General features: G+C 41.8%; 1 protein-coding gene and 1 long non-coding RNA gene across 5 annotated transcripts in view; one reads left to right on the top strand and one right to left on the bottom strand.

Moving 5' to 3' along the window:
* Positions 1–702: 702 nt before the first annotated feature.
* The window catches only part of LOC132113538 (kelch-like protein 4), a 48,753-nt gene continuing 32,543 nt past the window's right edge, over positions 703–16,912 (bottom strand). For all 4 annotated transcript variants that reach the window (XM_059521345.1, XM_059521342.1, XM_059521344.1 and 1 more), the window contains 3 exons: positions 16,527–16,739; positions 15,326–15,497; positions 703–1,525 (listed from right to left, as the gene is read on the bottom strand). In XM_059521345.1, coding sequence (XP_059377328.1) covers positions 1,466–1,525; positions 15,326–15,497; positions 16,527–16,739 — 445 coding nt within the window. In that variant the 3' untranslated portion in view covers positions 703–1,465. The remainder of the gene's footprint in view (positions 1,526–15,325; positions 15,498–16,526; positions 16,740–16,912) is intronic.
* Positions 722–16,632, top strand: LOC132113539 (uncharacterized). The gene is made up of 3 exons (XR_009425178.1): positions 722–821; positions 16,265–16,352; positions 16,505–16,632. It is a non-coding gene; the product is annotated as an uncharacterized LOC132113539 (long non-coding RNA).

Raw genomic sequence — 16,912 nt, 5'->3', positions numbered from 1 at the left:
GACTCATTCAGCAGCCGTGACCTGGTTAGAGAGTCAAAGTTGTAACCCAAATGTCCTGGTTTCGAGTCTTGGTTCCTGCAAGGATTTACCCAGAATTGTGCAGCTCCATTATACACATTTTCATAGCTGTGTCAAAACTAAAGCATGTTGACCTTATTGAAGTAGCATGCCAGTACATTATGATGATAAAATTGCACAGGACCAGGGACTATGTACAATACAAATTACAAAACCTTTACATAAAGGTGAAATATCAATATGATATAATAGTATATTTTCTACTGTAAATCTTATTACCATTTCAATAAAGACTTACCAATACTTTCTAATTACTTTGGTGTTTTTTATTCGTTTTGCTTTTTTTTCCTACTTCAGAGACCGCTTCTTAAAGGGATAGTTCACCCAAAAATGAAAATGTAAAATTTATCTGCCACCTATCTCTCAAATGGACAACTGACACTATCTACAATCTCAATTAGAAGTGTCAATGCTCCACTTGAGAGATAGGTGGCGATAATGCATTTATAAGTCTATGATCCACTATAAAGCAAGACGATGTTGACGATGCCTCACGCGCCTGCTGCTGAGAACGCGCTCAGGAGAGCTCTAACAGTTCGAACATTGTGTGAATCAGAGGTAAAAAAAAACTATATAAATACTGTTCAGTTAACTGCACAGATCAATCGTTTTTTTTTTTTTTCGTTTTGTTTTATTATGTTTTAGCTATGATTCCCATTCACATCCATCGTAAGACTGACAGACTGCAACGATTTGTGTTAAACTGAAAAAACAAAGTCACCTACATCTCATATGCCCTGGGGGTAAGCAGATAAACATCTAATTTTCATTTTTGGGTGAACTATCCCTTTAACAGTTTCGTGCTGAACCTAGTCTCAGACCAAAAAAATTATTTAGATGAGAACTGCATGTGTATGTGTCCACAAACTTTTTGGGTATACCAAAATGAGTTTTGTTGTAAGCAGAGCTGGAAGTATTCACAGTGGTCTTTTAAAATCATTTATCGAAGATCAAAATACATTTTCCACAAAATTGCACGGGTAAACAAGTATGCTGCTGTCTTTAAAACTACATCTGATTTTCATAGTTAAAAGATATAATGTCAAAAATGTGATGAGGTTAACAAGATGTACAATTAAAATGAAAAATTGTAACTCAAATTCTTTCTGGATGCATTTTAAAAGGTATTCCTTTACTATAAAATGTATCATATAATTAAGTAAAATCTTACAATAATAATCCCCCCCACCCCCTTTAATTTCAGTCTGTAATAGTGTTAAAATATCTGAGCAAAAACAGACTGAACGGCACAGAGTTGTCTAAATCGGTTGAGATGAATCCAGTGTTGACGATAGCTTTGATGAACGTTGTGTACTACGTGAAAAGAGCATTCCAAGTGTTGCCATCGCAGGCCTCCTCTCGAGGTCACAGTTCAGATTCTGAGCCTTCAAGGCAGTTTCACAACCACCACACATGCTCCTGCCCTCCCGATGTTTAAAGGGACATCCTAGAATAACAAGAGAAAGAGGTTAATGACCAGTGTCCAACTGGAGCAAATTCCCTCCTCCGCAGTGCGCTCTGTCACACTCAGGTCTACTAACAGCCCATTGCAGGTAATCTTATGAAAGAGAGAGCAAAAGGGAGCCATGGGAAGTGTAGACAGGAGGGAAACTAGACTTGAATAGAACGTTTGTAACTCAGGATGGCTAAGGAAAGAGTGGTTAACCTCATTGTGTTCAAAGCCATTGTGACACAGTGGAAAAAAGATGAATGGCAGAAAATGCTTGCACTTCCTGTTCACAGACGTACATCATCCAAACATTCAAGGAACTTTCATAAAGTTGACTGTTTTGACACATTTAATGTTCTAGAACATTTCTAGGGGGTTATATCTAATTACGTTTCGTTGCCATGACAACATCTAGAACCCTAAATTTACTATAAAAATGCAACTTTAAATAGCAACTTATTAATTATTCTGTTAACAAATCTGTATTATTTCAGCTGTATTGTAAGTGTTTTTATACAATTATAAGCTTTGCACTTTTAAATCTTACAAAAAAACTGAGAAAATCGCCTTTAAAGTTTTCCAAATGAAGTTCTTAGCCATGCATATTACTAATCAAAAATTAAGTTTGATATATTTACAGTATGAAATTTACAAAACTTCTTCATGGAACATGATCGTAACTTAATATCCTAATGATTTTCGGCATATAAGAAAAATCCATCATTTTGACCGATACAATGTATATTTGGCTTTTGCTACAAATATACCCCAGCGACTTAAGACTGGTTATGTGATAGTTATTTGTCACATATAGTTATTTGTAGTTGCAGAATGTAAACGTAGCTATACATTCAAGTAATACTTCACGAGCAAGAGATTTTTTATTATCTGATATACCACCACGATTATCACCACGAATGGAAAAGTATATGGATTTGGTGAAATTTAATAAAATAAGTTAATATTAGAAACAATATTAATGAAAATAGTTCCAAACAAATCCACAGCAGTGCTGTACATCTCAGAACAACACACAGTGTTTTTTTACGGTGGCCGAGACAGCTCAACACGCTGCAACTTAAGAAAACACATGCAAATTGAAAAAACATCAGCAAATGAAGAAAACATCTTCATTAGTTTGACAACACAAGTGTTGCAAATCATCACAACACATGCATATAACAAAACGAGCTGCAAATAATCAACACATGCATAAACGAAATGAGCTGAAAATCATCACAACACCCGCATATAACGAAATGAGCTGAAAATCATCACAACACCCGCATATAACGAAATGCGCTCCAAATCATCACAACACATGCATAAACGAAACGCGCTGCAAATCCTTCACAACACATGCAATTAACAAACGCGCTGCAAATAGCACTGACCACAATGGAAATGTTTCAAGGAGACCTCAAAAAGTGTCGGACCCGACTTGGATTTGTTTACCGTGCAGTGGCTACTGGTCAGTGGAGTTGTTGGTGAACTGAAAGGGGAGTTTTTTTTTTTTTTTTCATGGTGTTTTTTAAACACCATGATTCCTTTATCTTTTGGATATTATTAGCCTAAATAAGCTGAATAATTACATGATTAAATGTAAAACGTTACTTAAGATGGCTAACTTTAATATTCTCAACTAAATATAATTTCAAGGTTAATGAAAATAAATTTGCAATGCTTCATTAATTGTTTAATGTGTATTTGCTGTGAGGATTTGCAGCATTTCTTAATTTGTGTTGTGAAGTATTTTCAGCGTGTTTCGTTGTATGCATGTGTTGTGAGGATTTGCAGCGCGTTTCGTTTGTGCATGTGTTGTGAGGATTTGCAACACTTGTGTTGTCAAACTGATGAAGATGTTTTCTTCACTTGCTGATGTTTTTTCAATTTGCATGTGTTTTCTTAAGTTGCAGCGTGTTGAGCCGTCTCGGCCACCATAGTTTTTGGTTCCAGAATAAATTCACATTTTTAACAAATAGGTTGAGCAAATGATACAATTACCCATTCATAAAGTCATAAGTAATTCCTTAATGAATCAGTCCTTTTGAATGAATCATATGATTCAATGATTTAATCATTTAGTCAGAAACTACTGGTGGTTTTAGTTTCATATTTAAAAAGATGATACATTTTTCCCCTAATGATTTAATATTTCTATATTCAAAATTTTATATTTAGAATCAAAATCAGAAAGGAATTTGTTTGCACATACAATGAATTTGTTCTGGAGAGTACACAGTACACAGGGACAACAACAACAATACACAGATAATAATAAAAGAAATAAATGTGATAAAAATACACATGTATATAAAAAACAGAAATAGACAAAATTTGTATGTACAGTTGTGGTATATAGATGGAGTATAATTTAGAAGAAATTGAATGAGATGTAGGGTAGTATTAAGTAAACAAACATGGTATTCATTTTTACTGAACAGTAGGGGAGAACATATAACTGTTCATGAGGTAGATTGCCTGGTGGAAGTAACTTTTCTTGTGCCTGCTAGTCCTGCTGTTCAGTGCTAAGTAGTGATGGCCAGACGGTAAAAGTTCAAAAAGGAGATGGCTTAGATGTCTTTTGAAGGGTGGGCAAGGGGAGCACCAATAATCCTTTCAGCAGTCCGAACCATCCTCTGTAGTCTTCTGATATCTGATTTTGTAGCTGAGCCAAACCAGAAAGTTATTAAAGTGCACAGGACAGACTCACTGGCGGCTGAGTAGAACTGTGTGAGCAGCTCCTGCGGCAGGTTGAACTTCCACAGCTGGCGAAGAAAGAACAATCTCTGTGACTGTCCCACTTCAGGTATCTGAGAGATGGTAGTGCCCAGGAACCTGAATGACTCTACAGCCACAGTGCTGTTCATGATGGTGAGTGGGGGGAGTGCAGGGTGGTTTCTCCTGAAGTTTAAGATCATCTCCACTGTTTTGAGCGTGTTCAGCTCCAGGTTGTTATTACTGCCCCAGACAGACAGCTGCTCAACCTTGTTTCTGTATGCAGACTCCTCACCGTCCTGGATGAGGCTGGTTACTGTAGTGCCAACTGCAAACTTCAGGAGCGTGACAGAGGGGTCAGTAGAGGTGCAGTCGTTGGTTTAGAGCAAGAAGAGCAGTGGGGAGAGAACACATCCCTGGGGGGCGCCAGTGCTGATGGTATGGCTGATAGACATGAATTTCTCACTAGCTGTTGCCTATCTGTCAGAAAGCTGGTGATCCATTTACAGACAGAGCTAGGAACTGAGAGCTGGGTTAGTTTGGGCTGGAGGAGTGCTGCAATGATTGTATTGAAAGCCAAACTGAAGTCTACAACAGGATCCTCACATAAGTCCATGGTTTGTCTAGATCAGTGCTTCCCAAACCTGTCCTGGAGACCACCTTGCCCTGCACTTTTTTTTATGTCTCCCTTATCTAACACACCTGATTCCACTCATCAGCTCGTTAGTAGAGACAGTAAGAACTAAATTGGGTGTGTCTGATTAGAGAGACATACAAAATGTGCAGGGCAGGGTGGCCTCCAGGACAGGTTTGGGATCATCTTTCACAGACTTGTTTGCTCGATAAGCTTCTTTAAAATGACTTCATGACCACACATGTTAGGGTAACAGGTCTGTTGTCACCAAGTCCTGTGATTTTGGGTTTCGTGGGATGGAGATGATGGTGGAGTGTTTGAAGCAGGCCGGGACTTCACACAGCTCCAGTGATCTGTTGAAGAGCTGTGAAAAGATGGAGGCCAGCAAGTCAACACACCATCTGGGGCTGGTGCTTTCCTTTTCTTCTGTTTCCTGAAGATCTGACACATATCATCTTCACTGATCTGAAGTGCAGGAGGGGGTTGCTGGATGTGTTAAAGGTTGTGTAGAGAGATGGTCAGAGCGGGTGTGGGGTTTGAGACCAGGAGTTTCAAATCTGCAGTAAAACTCATTCAAGGTCTTCAGCAAGTCATTGATTCACCTCACTGCTGGGGTATGGGGTTTTGTGCTTTGTGATATTTTTCCAGGTCTTTTGGGTTGTTTGCTGAAAACTGGTTTCCAGCTTTTAGAGAAGCTCCTCTTAGCCACTCTGATCTCCTTTGTCAGTGTGTTTATTTCTTGTTGATGAAAAGCACTTCTAGATCAGGACAGCACATCTTCTTTAACACTGTTACTGTGTTGGTCTTAATGAGCATTCATTCATTTTGTGTTTCTTTAGTTATTTGCAGTGCGTTAACGCCATCTACCGGACACTTGTGGTAACGGCAGGTTTGGTGTACACTTTCTATTTTTCCTGTTGTATTCTCGTTTGGAACGAGATTAGTGTTCAGTTAGTACATGACTTTTCCAGAGCGAGTTGTACTCCGTGTTGTGTAAATTCTGCTGTCAAGTTTCTTCAAACTACACTCAGTTGTGTTTCCCTCGGGGGCAATGCCGGTGAGTAACACTGTGTGTAATATAAGGCGTTTTATATTAGTCTTTTCTTTAAGATGTGGAGGAAGAAAATTAACGTGTTGCCACGAAGTGTAGATTCCTCTGTTTCCCATGTAATGGCAGCCCATGCTTAGTAGAAAACGATGTATGTGTTGCATTTGGTTTTGGAAATGATTGAAGAAGGCAATTTGAGTTAATAGGTACTTTTATTTGTGTTTACAGTTTTACAGCTATTTTTTTGCACTGCTGTGTGTAAAATAAAGGAGAGGAGAAAAAGGACTTTGGGATAAAGCATCATCTCTTTTCTTTGTTCACCTCACCTGGCTGTTTATACGCGCTGGATAGCTAAATACGCATACGTTTAGTGAGGCCAGTACAGTAAAACGGCAAACCCTCGCCTGTCGAGAAGAAGACGGAACTTCAACTGCCAGATAGAAAACAAGCCTGCATGTGACTTGCCCAGATTCCCCTGCTCCATAAGACATGGATTCTCCGACCGAAATGCAACTTCCCACTGGTGTAACTGATGCAGAAGCTGGTGACTGGGAGGTGAGATCAGAGCTATTTGCATCAAGCTCTGTTCGGGCACGATCTCAACACGGATCAACATGCAGCTCACGAAGGAGCACTGCGCTAGCAACCGCTAAAGCCAGAGCTCAAGCAGCAAGAACCAAATCAGCCTATTGTGAAAAGGAAATGGCACTGAAACTTCAGAAAGCTGAAGCAGAACTAAAACAAGAATGCTATAATACTCCGCCCAGCCTGCACAGCCACCCGCTTCCACCTGCACGTCCTCCAACGCAGCCAGCCATAAGACCTCCAGTACAGCATCCAGCAACATCGCTTGCAGAGCTACCGACACACCCACCCGCAGAGTCCCTGAGACCGACACCAGCCCCAAGACGGCTGCCACCGCCGTCACAGGTACCACTACAGCCACAGCAGCCATCCATGTTACCTGCTAGTCTGTATTACAGCTCACACCAAGCCAGCAACCAAGCATGGCAGAGAGGAAAAGACCATGGGCTACCCAGTCCTGCTCCACGCCCTACCTCGCCTCGTCACACGTCTGCTCAAGATGGACACAGCTCCCCGACTGCTGACCTGGGGAAGTTCATCACTAGAAACCAGATCGTCTCCACAGGGCTGATGAAGTTCGACGATAAGGCAGAGAATTACTGGGCGTGGAAAGTTTCATTCTGCAATGTCATAGACAATATAGGCTTGTCTGTAGCAGAAGAGACTGACCTTCTGATTAAATGTCTCGGCAAAGAGTCGTCCGAACAAGCACGCAGGCTCAGAGCAGCCTACATCAGAGACCCCCAGGGTGGCCTCCGAGCTGGCCTCTGGCAGCGCATTGAAGAGTGCTATAGCACCCCCGAAGCTATTGAAGGGGCGTTATTTGCCAGACTGGAAAGCTTCCCGAGAATCTCCAACAAAGAGCCAGCCAAGCTATGCGACTTAGCCGACTTGCTACAGGAACTGTACGCAGCAAAGCAGGATGGATTACTTCCAGGACTAGCTTACCTTGACACTGCTAGGGGAGTAGCCCCAATCATAGAAAAGCTCCCGTATAATCTACAAGAGAAGTGGATGTCCTACGGCTCTCAGATAAAGCAACAGCATCAGATTTCCTTTCCCCCATTCGGCGTGTTCGTCGACTTCATTCAGAACCAAGCCAAAGCAAGAAACGATCCCAGTTTCAGAGTCACCATGCCACTTCTGCCTGCCACAAATAGAGACAAACACAAAAGCATCCAGAGTAGAGTCAACCAGTCTGTTGCAGTCCACAAGACTCAAGTCGCCGAGTCCAGCCAGAAAGGTGAACCTGAAGCTGACTCTCTAGATCTCACCAAGCAGTGCCCAATCCACAAAAAGCCCCATTCATTAGGAGCATGTAGGAGCTTTAGAGACAAACTGCTAGCTGACCGTAAACAATATCTCAAAGACAATTCCATCTGCTACCGCTGTTGTGCTTCAACCACACATATTGCAAAGAACTGTGACAAAACCATAAAATGTGAAGAATGTCAGAGCATCAAACACGTCGAAGCCCTCCATCCAGGTCCATCACCATGGAAAGCAAAGCCACCCCCATCTACGTCAGAGAACGGCAGTGAGGGCAGTGAGAACCAGCAGCCTCCAGAGACGGTCTCCTCCAAGTGCACTGAGGTATGCGGTGAGGGTATGAGTGCTAGAGGCTGCTCCAAAATATGCTTAGTTAGTGTCTACCCACAAGGCCAGAGAGAAGCAACAACTAAAGTGTATGCTATCATTGATGAGCAAAGTAATAAATCCCTTGCACATACAGAATTCTTTGAGATATTCAGCGACAATAGCACCCCATCTTCGTACACGCTCAAGACGTGTGCGGGCAGTATAGAGACTTCTGGAAGGAGAGCCTGTGGCTACATGCTGGAATCACTGGACAAAAAGACCTGCGTCCCTCTTCCCGTCCTCATTGAATGCAATGAACTCCCGAACAACAGGTCTGAAATCCCAACTCCCAGTGCAGTTTTACATCACCCTCACCTGAGATGCTTAGCCAGTGAGATTCCTCCATTAGACCCCAGTGCCCAGATACTGCTGTTGCTAGGGAGAGACATTTTGAGTATACACAAGATCAGAAAACAGATCAACGGCCCTGACAATGCCCCATTCGCTCAAAAGCTAGACCTAGGCTGGGTGGTGATCGGCGATGTGTGCCTCGGCACAGCACACCGCCCCTCCTCAGTCACTTCCCTCAAAACATGCATCTTGGGAGATGGCCGCCCCAGCTATCTCACACCCTGCTCCAGCCACCTGCGTGTGAAAGACCCTCCCCACAGCCACTCAGTCCTTCATGATCCTCCATCTCAGCAAGCCACCGTTCACACTGCTTCTCTGTTGCACGGGGATCACCTGAAGTCCTCCGTCTTCCACTGCACCGACAAAGATCACCAACCTGCTCCGTCCATCGATGATCTCAACTTCCTGAGGATCATGGATACTGAGGTATATCAAGATAGCACTCAAAACTGGGTCGCACCCCTACCTTTTCGGACCCCGAGAGAACGTCTGCCAAATAACAGAGACTATGCCATGAAAAGACTCAAGTCAGTCTGCCGCACACTAGAGAAGAAACCTGACATGAAAGAACATTACATGCAGTTCATGCAAAAGATGATTGACAGTCAACATGCAGAGAATGCCCCCGTCCTCCAAGAAGGACAAGAAAGCTGGTATTTGCCATCTTTCGGCATCTACCATCCCAAGAAACCTGAACAGATTCGAATAGTGTTCGATTCAAGTGCTCAGTATGAAGGGATTTCACTGAACAGTGTCTTGCTCAAAGGCCCAGATCAGAACAATGACCTGTTAGGCGTCCTCATCAGGTTTAGAAAAGAGAAAATTGCTGTGACTGCAGATATTCAACACATGTTTTACTGTTTTGTAGTCAAGGAGGAGCACAGAGACTACCTGAGGTTTCTATGGTTCCGCGACAACAAATGGGACAGTGACATAGTAGACTATAGAATGCGTGTGCATGTGTTTGGCAACACACCGTCTCCTGCTGTAGCAATCTACTGCCTCAGGAGGGCAGCGAAAAAAGCAGAATCTGAATTCGGCTCTGATTTCAGAGAGTTCATCGAGAGAGACTTTTATGTCGACGATGCTCTGAAGTCGTTTGCAACAGAGATCGAGGCCATCAACTTGGTGAAGAGGGCACAGGAAATTCCACAACAGCCTCCGGTTGCACAAGATCACATCAAACAGTGCAGCGGCCGTGGCTGAATTTCCCCCTGAAGACCTTGCAAACAGCATTAAAGACCTGGACTTTGCCACGGATAACATCCCTGTGCAGCGTAGCCTGGGTATCAGCTCATGGGCATTAGTCACAGACACATTCACCTTTCAAGTACAGCGTGACGACAAACCTTTCACACGCAGAGGCGTGCTCTCAACCATAAACAGCATCTTTGATCCGCTCGGCTTTCTCTCACCTGTCACTATACAAGGGAGATCGTTGCTGAGAGAGCTGACCATAGAAAACGTAGAGTGGGACGCGCCATTACCTGGACACCTCCAAGCGGAGTGGGTGAGATGGAAGTCCTCCCTTCAATGCCTTCAAGACATACAGATCCCCCGCTGCTACACATCTCTCTCCACCTCTGCAGCAAGCACGAGAGAGTTGTGTGTGTTTGCGGATGCTTCAACCAAAGCAATCGCAGCGGTTGCCTACTTGAAGGTGACCGATGAAAATGGACGCTCCGAAGTCGTATTCGTGCTTGGCAAAGCAAAGCTGGCACCAGTGAAGGAGACTACAATCCCCAGACTCGAACTCTGTGCTGCAGTCCTTGCAGTTGAGATAGCTGAGACTGTTGTGAGTAGCATGGACTCGCACATGAACTCTGTCACTTTCTATTCTGACAGCAAAGTTGTGTTAGGTTATATTAACAATGAGCAGAGAAGATTTTATGTTTATGTAAGCAACAGGGTCCAACGCATCAGACAAGCAACGTCACCTCAACAGTGGAAGTATGTACCCTCAGAGCTCAACCCGGCCGACCATGGCTCCAGATCCGTTACTGCTGCATCATGGAGAGACACCAACTGGCTGACGGGACCCGCCTTCTTGTCTGGTAAACCTCCAGCTGATCATCAGTCACTGTTTGAGCTAGTTGAACCAGAATTAGACTCTGAGATCAGACCTCAGGTCACAACGCTAGTCACTGAAATCACACAGCCCAGCTTAAGAACTGAACGCTTCGAGCGCTTCTCAAAGTGGAATTCTGTGTTAAGAGCACTTGCGGTCCTGATTCACATAGCCCAGTGTTTCAGACTAATGGACAAAGACAACACATGCAGAGGGTGGCATACCTGTAAGAAAGCAATCACGCCAGAGAACCTGGAAAAAGCAAAGAAACTGTTGATCAAGAACATGCAGCAGGAAAGATATCCTAGTGAATTCAGTAACACTCAGAGTAAATCAGGCATTCCAAAACAGAGTAACATTGCAAAGCTGTGCCCAATGGTTGACAGCTTTGGACTTCTCAGAGAGGGCGGACGCATCACTCAGTCTGGCCTTGAGATAAACCGCACCAATCCCCTCATCATCCCAGTTCAGCACCACCTAACGACTCTCCTTGTGCGCCACTATCACGAGCAGGTAAAACACCAGGGCAGACACTTCACAGAGGGGGCCATTAGGGACGCTGGACTGTGGCTGGTGGGTGGAAAGAGATGTATCAGAGGCACTCTGTCCCAATGTGTCACCTGCAGGAGACTGCGTGGCAAGCAAGAGCATCAGCTGATGGCAGATCTGCCTGCAGACCGGCTACAAGCTGCACCACCGTTCACGTACGTAGGCTTGGACGTGTTTGGCCCATGGGAGGTTATCAGCCGTCGGACGAGAGGAGGACAAGCAAACAGCAAAAGGTGGGCGGTAATGTTCACCTGTCTGTGTGTGCGTGCTGTACACATTGAAGTGATAGAGACACTGAGTGCATCTAGTTTCATAAATGCTCTACGGAGATTTTTCTCCATCAGAGGCCCTGCCACACAGATTAGGTCTGACAGAGGCACTAACTTTACTGGTGCTTCAAAAGAATTGAATCTGGAAGATGACGCAGACATGCAACGTTACTTACAAGACCAACAATGCACATGGATTTTCAACCCCCCGCACGCCTCCCGTATGGGAGGTGCCTGGGAGCGACTTATCGGGGTGGCCCGTCGCATATTAGACTCCATGTTCCTGCAGCAACGCTTCTCTTCATTGACACACGAGGTCCTCGTCACACTCATGGCAGAGGTGTGTGCAATTATGAATGCGAGACCCCTGCTGCCTGTGTCAACTGACCCCGAGAACCCTCTCATACTCACCCCCTCCATGCTTCTGACACAAAAGACAGGAGCCCCATCGTCACCTCCGCCTGACTTTGGCAAGGCAGAGATCATCCGTCACCAATGGAAGCTGGTACAACATCTTGCAGAGACATTTTGGCACAAATGGCAACGTGAATACTTGAGCACCCTGCAAAGTCGTGCCAGGTGGCAAGACAAAAGGCCTAACTTGCAAGAAGGAGACGTCATCTTGATGAGAGACAATGCAGTGCCAAGGAACCACTAGCCAATGGCAGTGGTTATCAAAACTTTTCCCAGCAGAGATAATGTTGTCAGGACTGTAGATATCAGAGTGATTCGTCACGGCACTCCTAAAGTGTTTAAAAGACCTGTAACTGAACTTGTCTTACTTTTCTCCCCTAAACAGGATGTTACTTGTGTTTAAGTAAAGTGTGTGCATTTAAAAGGTAACAGATGTGGTATCCTTAGGATACCAGGCAGGGAGTGTGTTGGTCTTAATGAATATTCATTCATTTTGTGTTTCTTTAGTTATTTGCAGTGCGTTAACGCCATCTACCAGACACTTGTGGTAACGGCAGGTTTGGTGTACACTTTCTATTTTTCCTGTTGTATTCTCGTTTGGAACGAGATTAGTGTTCAGTTAGTACATGACTTTTCCAGAGCGAGTTGTACTCCGTGTTGTATAAATTCTGCTGTCAAGTTTCTTCAAACTACACTCAGTTGTGTTTCCCTCGGGGGCAATGCCGGTGAGTAACACTGTGTGTAATATAAGGCGTTTTATATTAGTCTTTTCTTTAAGATGTGGAGGAAGAAAATTAACGTGTTGCCACGAAGTGTAGATTCCTCTGTTTCCTGTGTAATGGCAGCCCATGCTTAGTAGAAAACGATGTATGTGTTGCATTTGGTTTTGGAAATGATTGAAGAAGGCAATTTGAGTTAATAGGTACTTTTATTTGTGTTTACAGTTTTACAGCTTGTTTTTTGCACTGCTGTGTGTAAAATAAAGGAGAGGAGAAAAAGGACTTTGGGATAAAGCATCATCTCTTTTCTTTGTTCACCTCACCTGGCTGTTTATACGCGCTGGATAGCTAAATACGCATACGTTTAGTGAGGCCAGTATAGTTACATCTGTACACAACCTTTCATTGAATTAAAAGCATGTCCCACTGCCACACGATTTCCCTGGTGATTCTGCATTGTGATCCGCTTTGAACAGCTGGAAGCCCGGCAGATCTAACACACTGTCCAGAATGGTTTCATTCAGTCAGGTGTCAGTGAAACAGAGCACCTTTGAAAAGTCCTTATTTATTCTTTTAAAACATTAATCTCATTATTTATGCTTTTTTATTTGCAGTGTAAATACTTTTACACCAACATGCTGTTTTTGAGCCACTTAATTATTTAAAAAATTGTTTTAATGCTTAAAGGCAGGGTAGGTAATACATGTATAAACAACTTTCTTCCAAATTTGTTTAAACTTTCTATATATATCAATGCATAATTAAAATGTGAGTACTCTGATAAAAAGAGTGTAAAAATCGAGTGACTCTAGACCGTTTAATCTGTATTAAACACAGCTCATTATTTCCATTTCGGGACGAAACATAGGATTGGCTTAGGCGACTGTTACTCTCTCGCAACCATGGCAACCACCCTTTTGCCACACATGACCTGCCCACTTGCGCGTGCACGTTTGATTTGAGGAATTCAACAGGCACGGATCCTAGGAATACCAAAACAATGGCAGAGAAACAGCAAGCAAAATTCACAGTACCAGCCTATGCAGTTAGTGAAGGCAAACCAGGCAAAAAAAGGAAGACAGTAACAGTACAAGAAAAGGCAATGAACAAAAAGTCTTTGGATAAACAAAGAAATAAAACGCGAGTTAATATCGGCGTGGCTTTCCAGTGGTGGCGAGAACTGAGGGAAATCAAGGGGCTGAAAAGTGACTCCTTGATGGCTTTATTTCTGCTGGACAGGTAAATCTTTCTTTTTGTATTTTGATCATACATATTTTTTTCATGAAGCATGTGTCATTAGCACACGTAGCTGCGTAATATAGCTAACATAACATTACTTAGCGAGCCGTAGCATAACATTACTTAGCGAGCTAACATAACATTACTTAGCGGCTTTGGAAGGAGCCCAGAAGGGAGGGGCTGGAGTGAATGGAAATAATGAGCTGTCTTTAAAACAGTCGTGAGAGGTCTACAGTCACTCGATTTTTATACTTTCTTTTTCAGAGTACTTACATTTTAATTATGTATTGATATATAAATAAAGTTTAAAACAAATTTGGAAAAAAAGTTTATACATTTTTTTTACCTACCCTGCCTTTAAAATTATTTAAAATAAGACCAGACCCAATTTCTTATTTGAACTCACCACCTCAACAGCTTTAATTTAATATTATTAGTTCCCAATGTCTTAAAAAATGTGTATATATGAGAAAGCCCGTTTTTAATTGTGTGATTTCTAGTAATGGAGTAATTCACATAATTCAATTAGTTCTGTCAAGATTTTCGCATTGTTACATGCAATACATTTTTTTTTTTCAGTTTCACGCGTTAAACATATTTAATGCAATTAACGCGGGGTGGAGCTAGGGTTGGCCACCCCACTCACAACTGCTGCTTCAGTCTCTCTTTTTTTTGACAATTGTGTTTATTTAGACGCAGAATGTCTTTATGACCACATCAAATGAGAGACTTTCAAACTTCACCTCAGCGCCAGAAATGAGTCAAACGAAAAACTACAGTTGAAGAATGAGTTTCAGCAGAACAACAGTGAACTCCGGACAGAAGAAATGTCAAGCCATATGACAGTAAAAAAATAAAATGTCCTTCCCTGTAAGCTGTTATACTGTGCTAGTTGAGATCTATATTAGAGATAATTGAGATTATCAGAAGTGCAAGAATATAGTGTTTTATATACATATAAGTGCAGAGTAAATTAAGCTATAATTTACAGTATGTACAGTGGAGTTGCTATATACATTATTTAACAGTATGTACAGAATATAAATAGGAGTGCAATGTAGGTTTATATGTACATTATGAACAGCAGCAACGTAAGAACAGTGGTAATAAATACAGTTGGTGTGTAAAACAGTATTGTTAATGTATTCTATGCAAAATATTAGTAGTGCACAATTATTTTTATAGAAATAGTTTACTGTGCTCTGTACAGTAACAACGTTAGATTATAGAACGTAATTATACTGAATGGCTATATTCAAAGGTTAAATATTAGGGGGGAAAATAAAATCCTAGAGACATCAGTATCAGTGATACTCGCCTTCAGTCATAAAGATGCCATTAAACAAATATAAAAAATATATTGTCTTTTTCGACTCTACATTCCTCTACATTAATTTGAAGACTGAATGTGAAATTAATGCAATATAAAAGTGTATTTAAAAACCTTTAATGTTAGTTGGGATTAATCACAATAAAATTCAGAAACATTTGTGATTAGCTAGTTAAATGTTTTAATTGATTGACAGCACTAAAATTTATCAAAACTCCATGAGCATTTTTCTAACCTCAGTCCATTCATTGTTCGGTGCATCATAGGACTCGACACTGTTTAAGTAGGTCTGACCGTCATATCCTCCGACCGCATATAACCTGTCTCCCAGCAGACACACCCCCACTGCATCCCGGGGTACACTCAGAGATGACACTGTGGTCCATGTGTCTGTTTTTGGGTCATACCTGTAAATGCAGAACAGAACATATGAGACACAGTGTGCTAGCACTTTCAATACAAGCCGATGAAACAAAATGAAAGATAATTGCATAGAGAGGTCAAACAGCAGCCAGTCTGTAATCTAGATGATGGAAGCTCTTGAAAGCACAAGGACTATGATTAACATCCCTAACAATCAAATCTATTGTGCTTTCAGCATGCACAGTATAATACCAGCGTAATGAGTTGAAGTTTCTGACTGCCGTTGTTCATTAATTAGGATGTCTTTTTGTTCTTTATGTATTTGTTTCAGTTATAATTCATTTAGCCTTTTCTCCCCAAGTACTTAAAGATAGTTGGTAACCTTATACTGGGAGAATTTTTTGACAGAAGTGAAAATACAGTAATATACAGGTATACTGCTTATAACCATCATCTTATTTTGAATTAAATTGTCAAGGTTAATTGTTGATACTTTTAGTTTACTCCACATTTAAATGTTTCTTGAGCAGCAAATCAGCATATTAGAATGATTTCTGAAGATCATGTGACACCGAAGACTGGAGTAATGATGCCGAAAAACAGAAATCGAGGGGTTATGATGACGTTATTGGCAGGCGACACAATGACACTATGGACACGGTCCGTGTCACTAGGTAAAATTGCTTACCCATGTCAGCAAAATATATAAAACTGTATTAGTGGTTTTTAGATATTTTAATAAAAAGATCTTACTTGTTGTACCTTTTAAATGCAGCCTTGGTGAGTTTTAAATTTTAATTACAAACTTTAGGCTGTATTTCAGATCATCACCAGCAGGGAGCGTCTATTTCCACATTACGGAATGACTGTGGCTTCCTACAACATTCCTCAATGAAAATGTAACAGTGATTTCACAGTGAAGTAAAGTGTGTCCAGATTTGCAATTAAACATGCAAATTGTAATACTTGGCACCCATAGCTATGTGCCACAACTTGCAGTCTGCTTTGAGTGTTGTTGTCGTTATCATTAGGTGTTGGATTTTCTTCACAGCTGCTGTGCTGTGGCAGCTTACCTCTCCACACAATCAGAGAGACGTGAACAATGGTTTGAAGCTGGTGCATCGTGTCCTCCGACTGCATACAAGAAACTGTTATATGTGGCCACGCCCACTCCTCCCCTCCTCTTTGACATGGGTGCACACATACTCCATTTATTGGTGTGGGGATCAAAACATTCCATCGATCGCAGACAGGAGCTTCCATCACGACCACCGACAGCAAACAACCTGTAAATACAAAAAAGTTTTACTCAAAGTTGTCAAGAACTGACCATAAAACATTGGGATTGTGTATGTTTTAAGCCTTATTTTCAGCTAAAGTAACAAAAGTTTATTTTACCATTTCTGCAGATTTTATTGGTAATTGAAAATATGATGTAGAAACATTTTATTAAAACAAC

Source organism: Carassius carassius, chromosome 33, assembly GCF_963082965.1.
Source record: "Carassius carassius chromosome 33, fCarCar2.1, whole genome shotgun sequence".
Lineage (NCBI taxonomy): Eukaryota > Metazoa > Chordata > Actinopteri > Cypriniformes > Cyprinidae > Carassius > Carassius carassius.
Note: the sequence above shows the minus strand (reverse complement) of the source record. Positions and strands in the feature narration are given on the sequence as shown.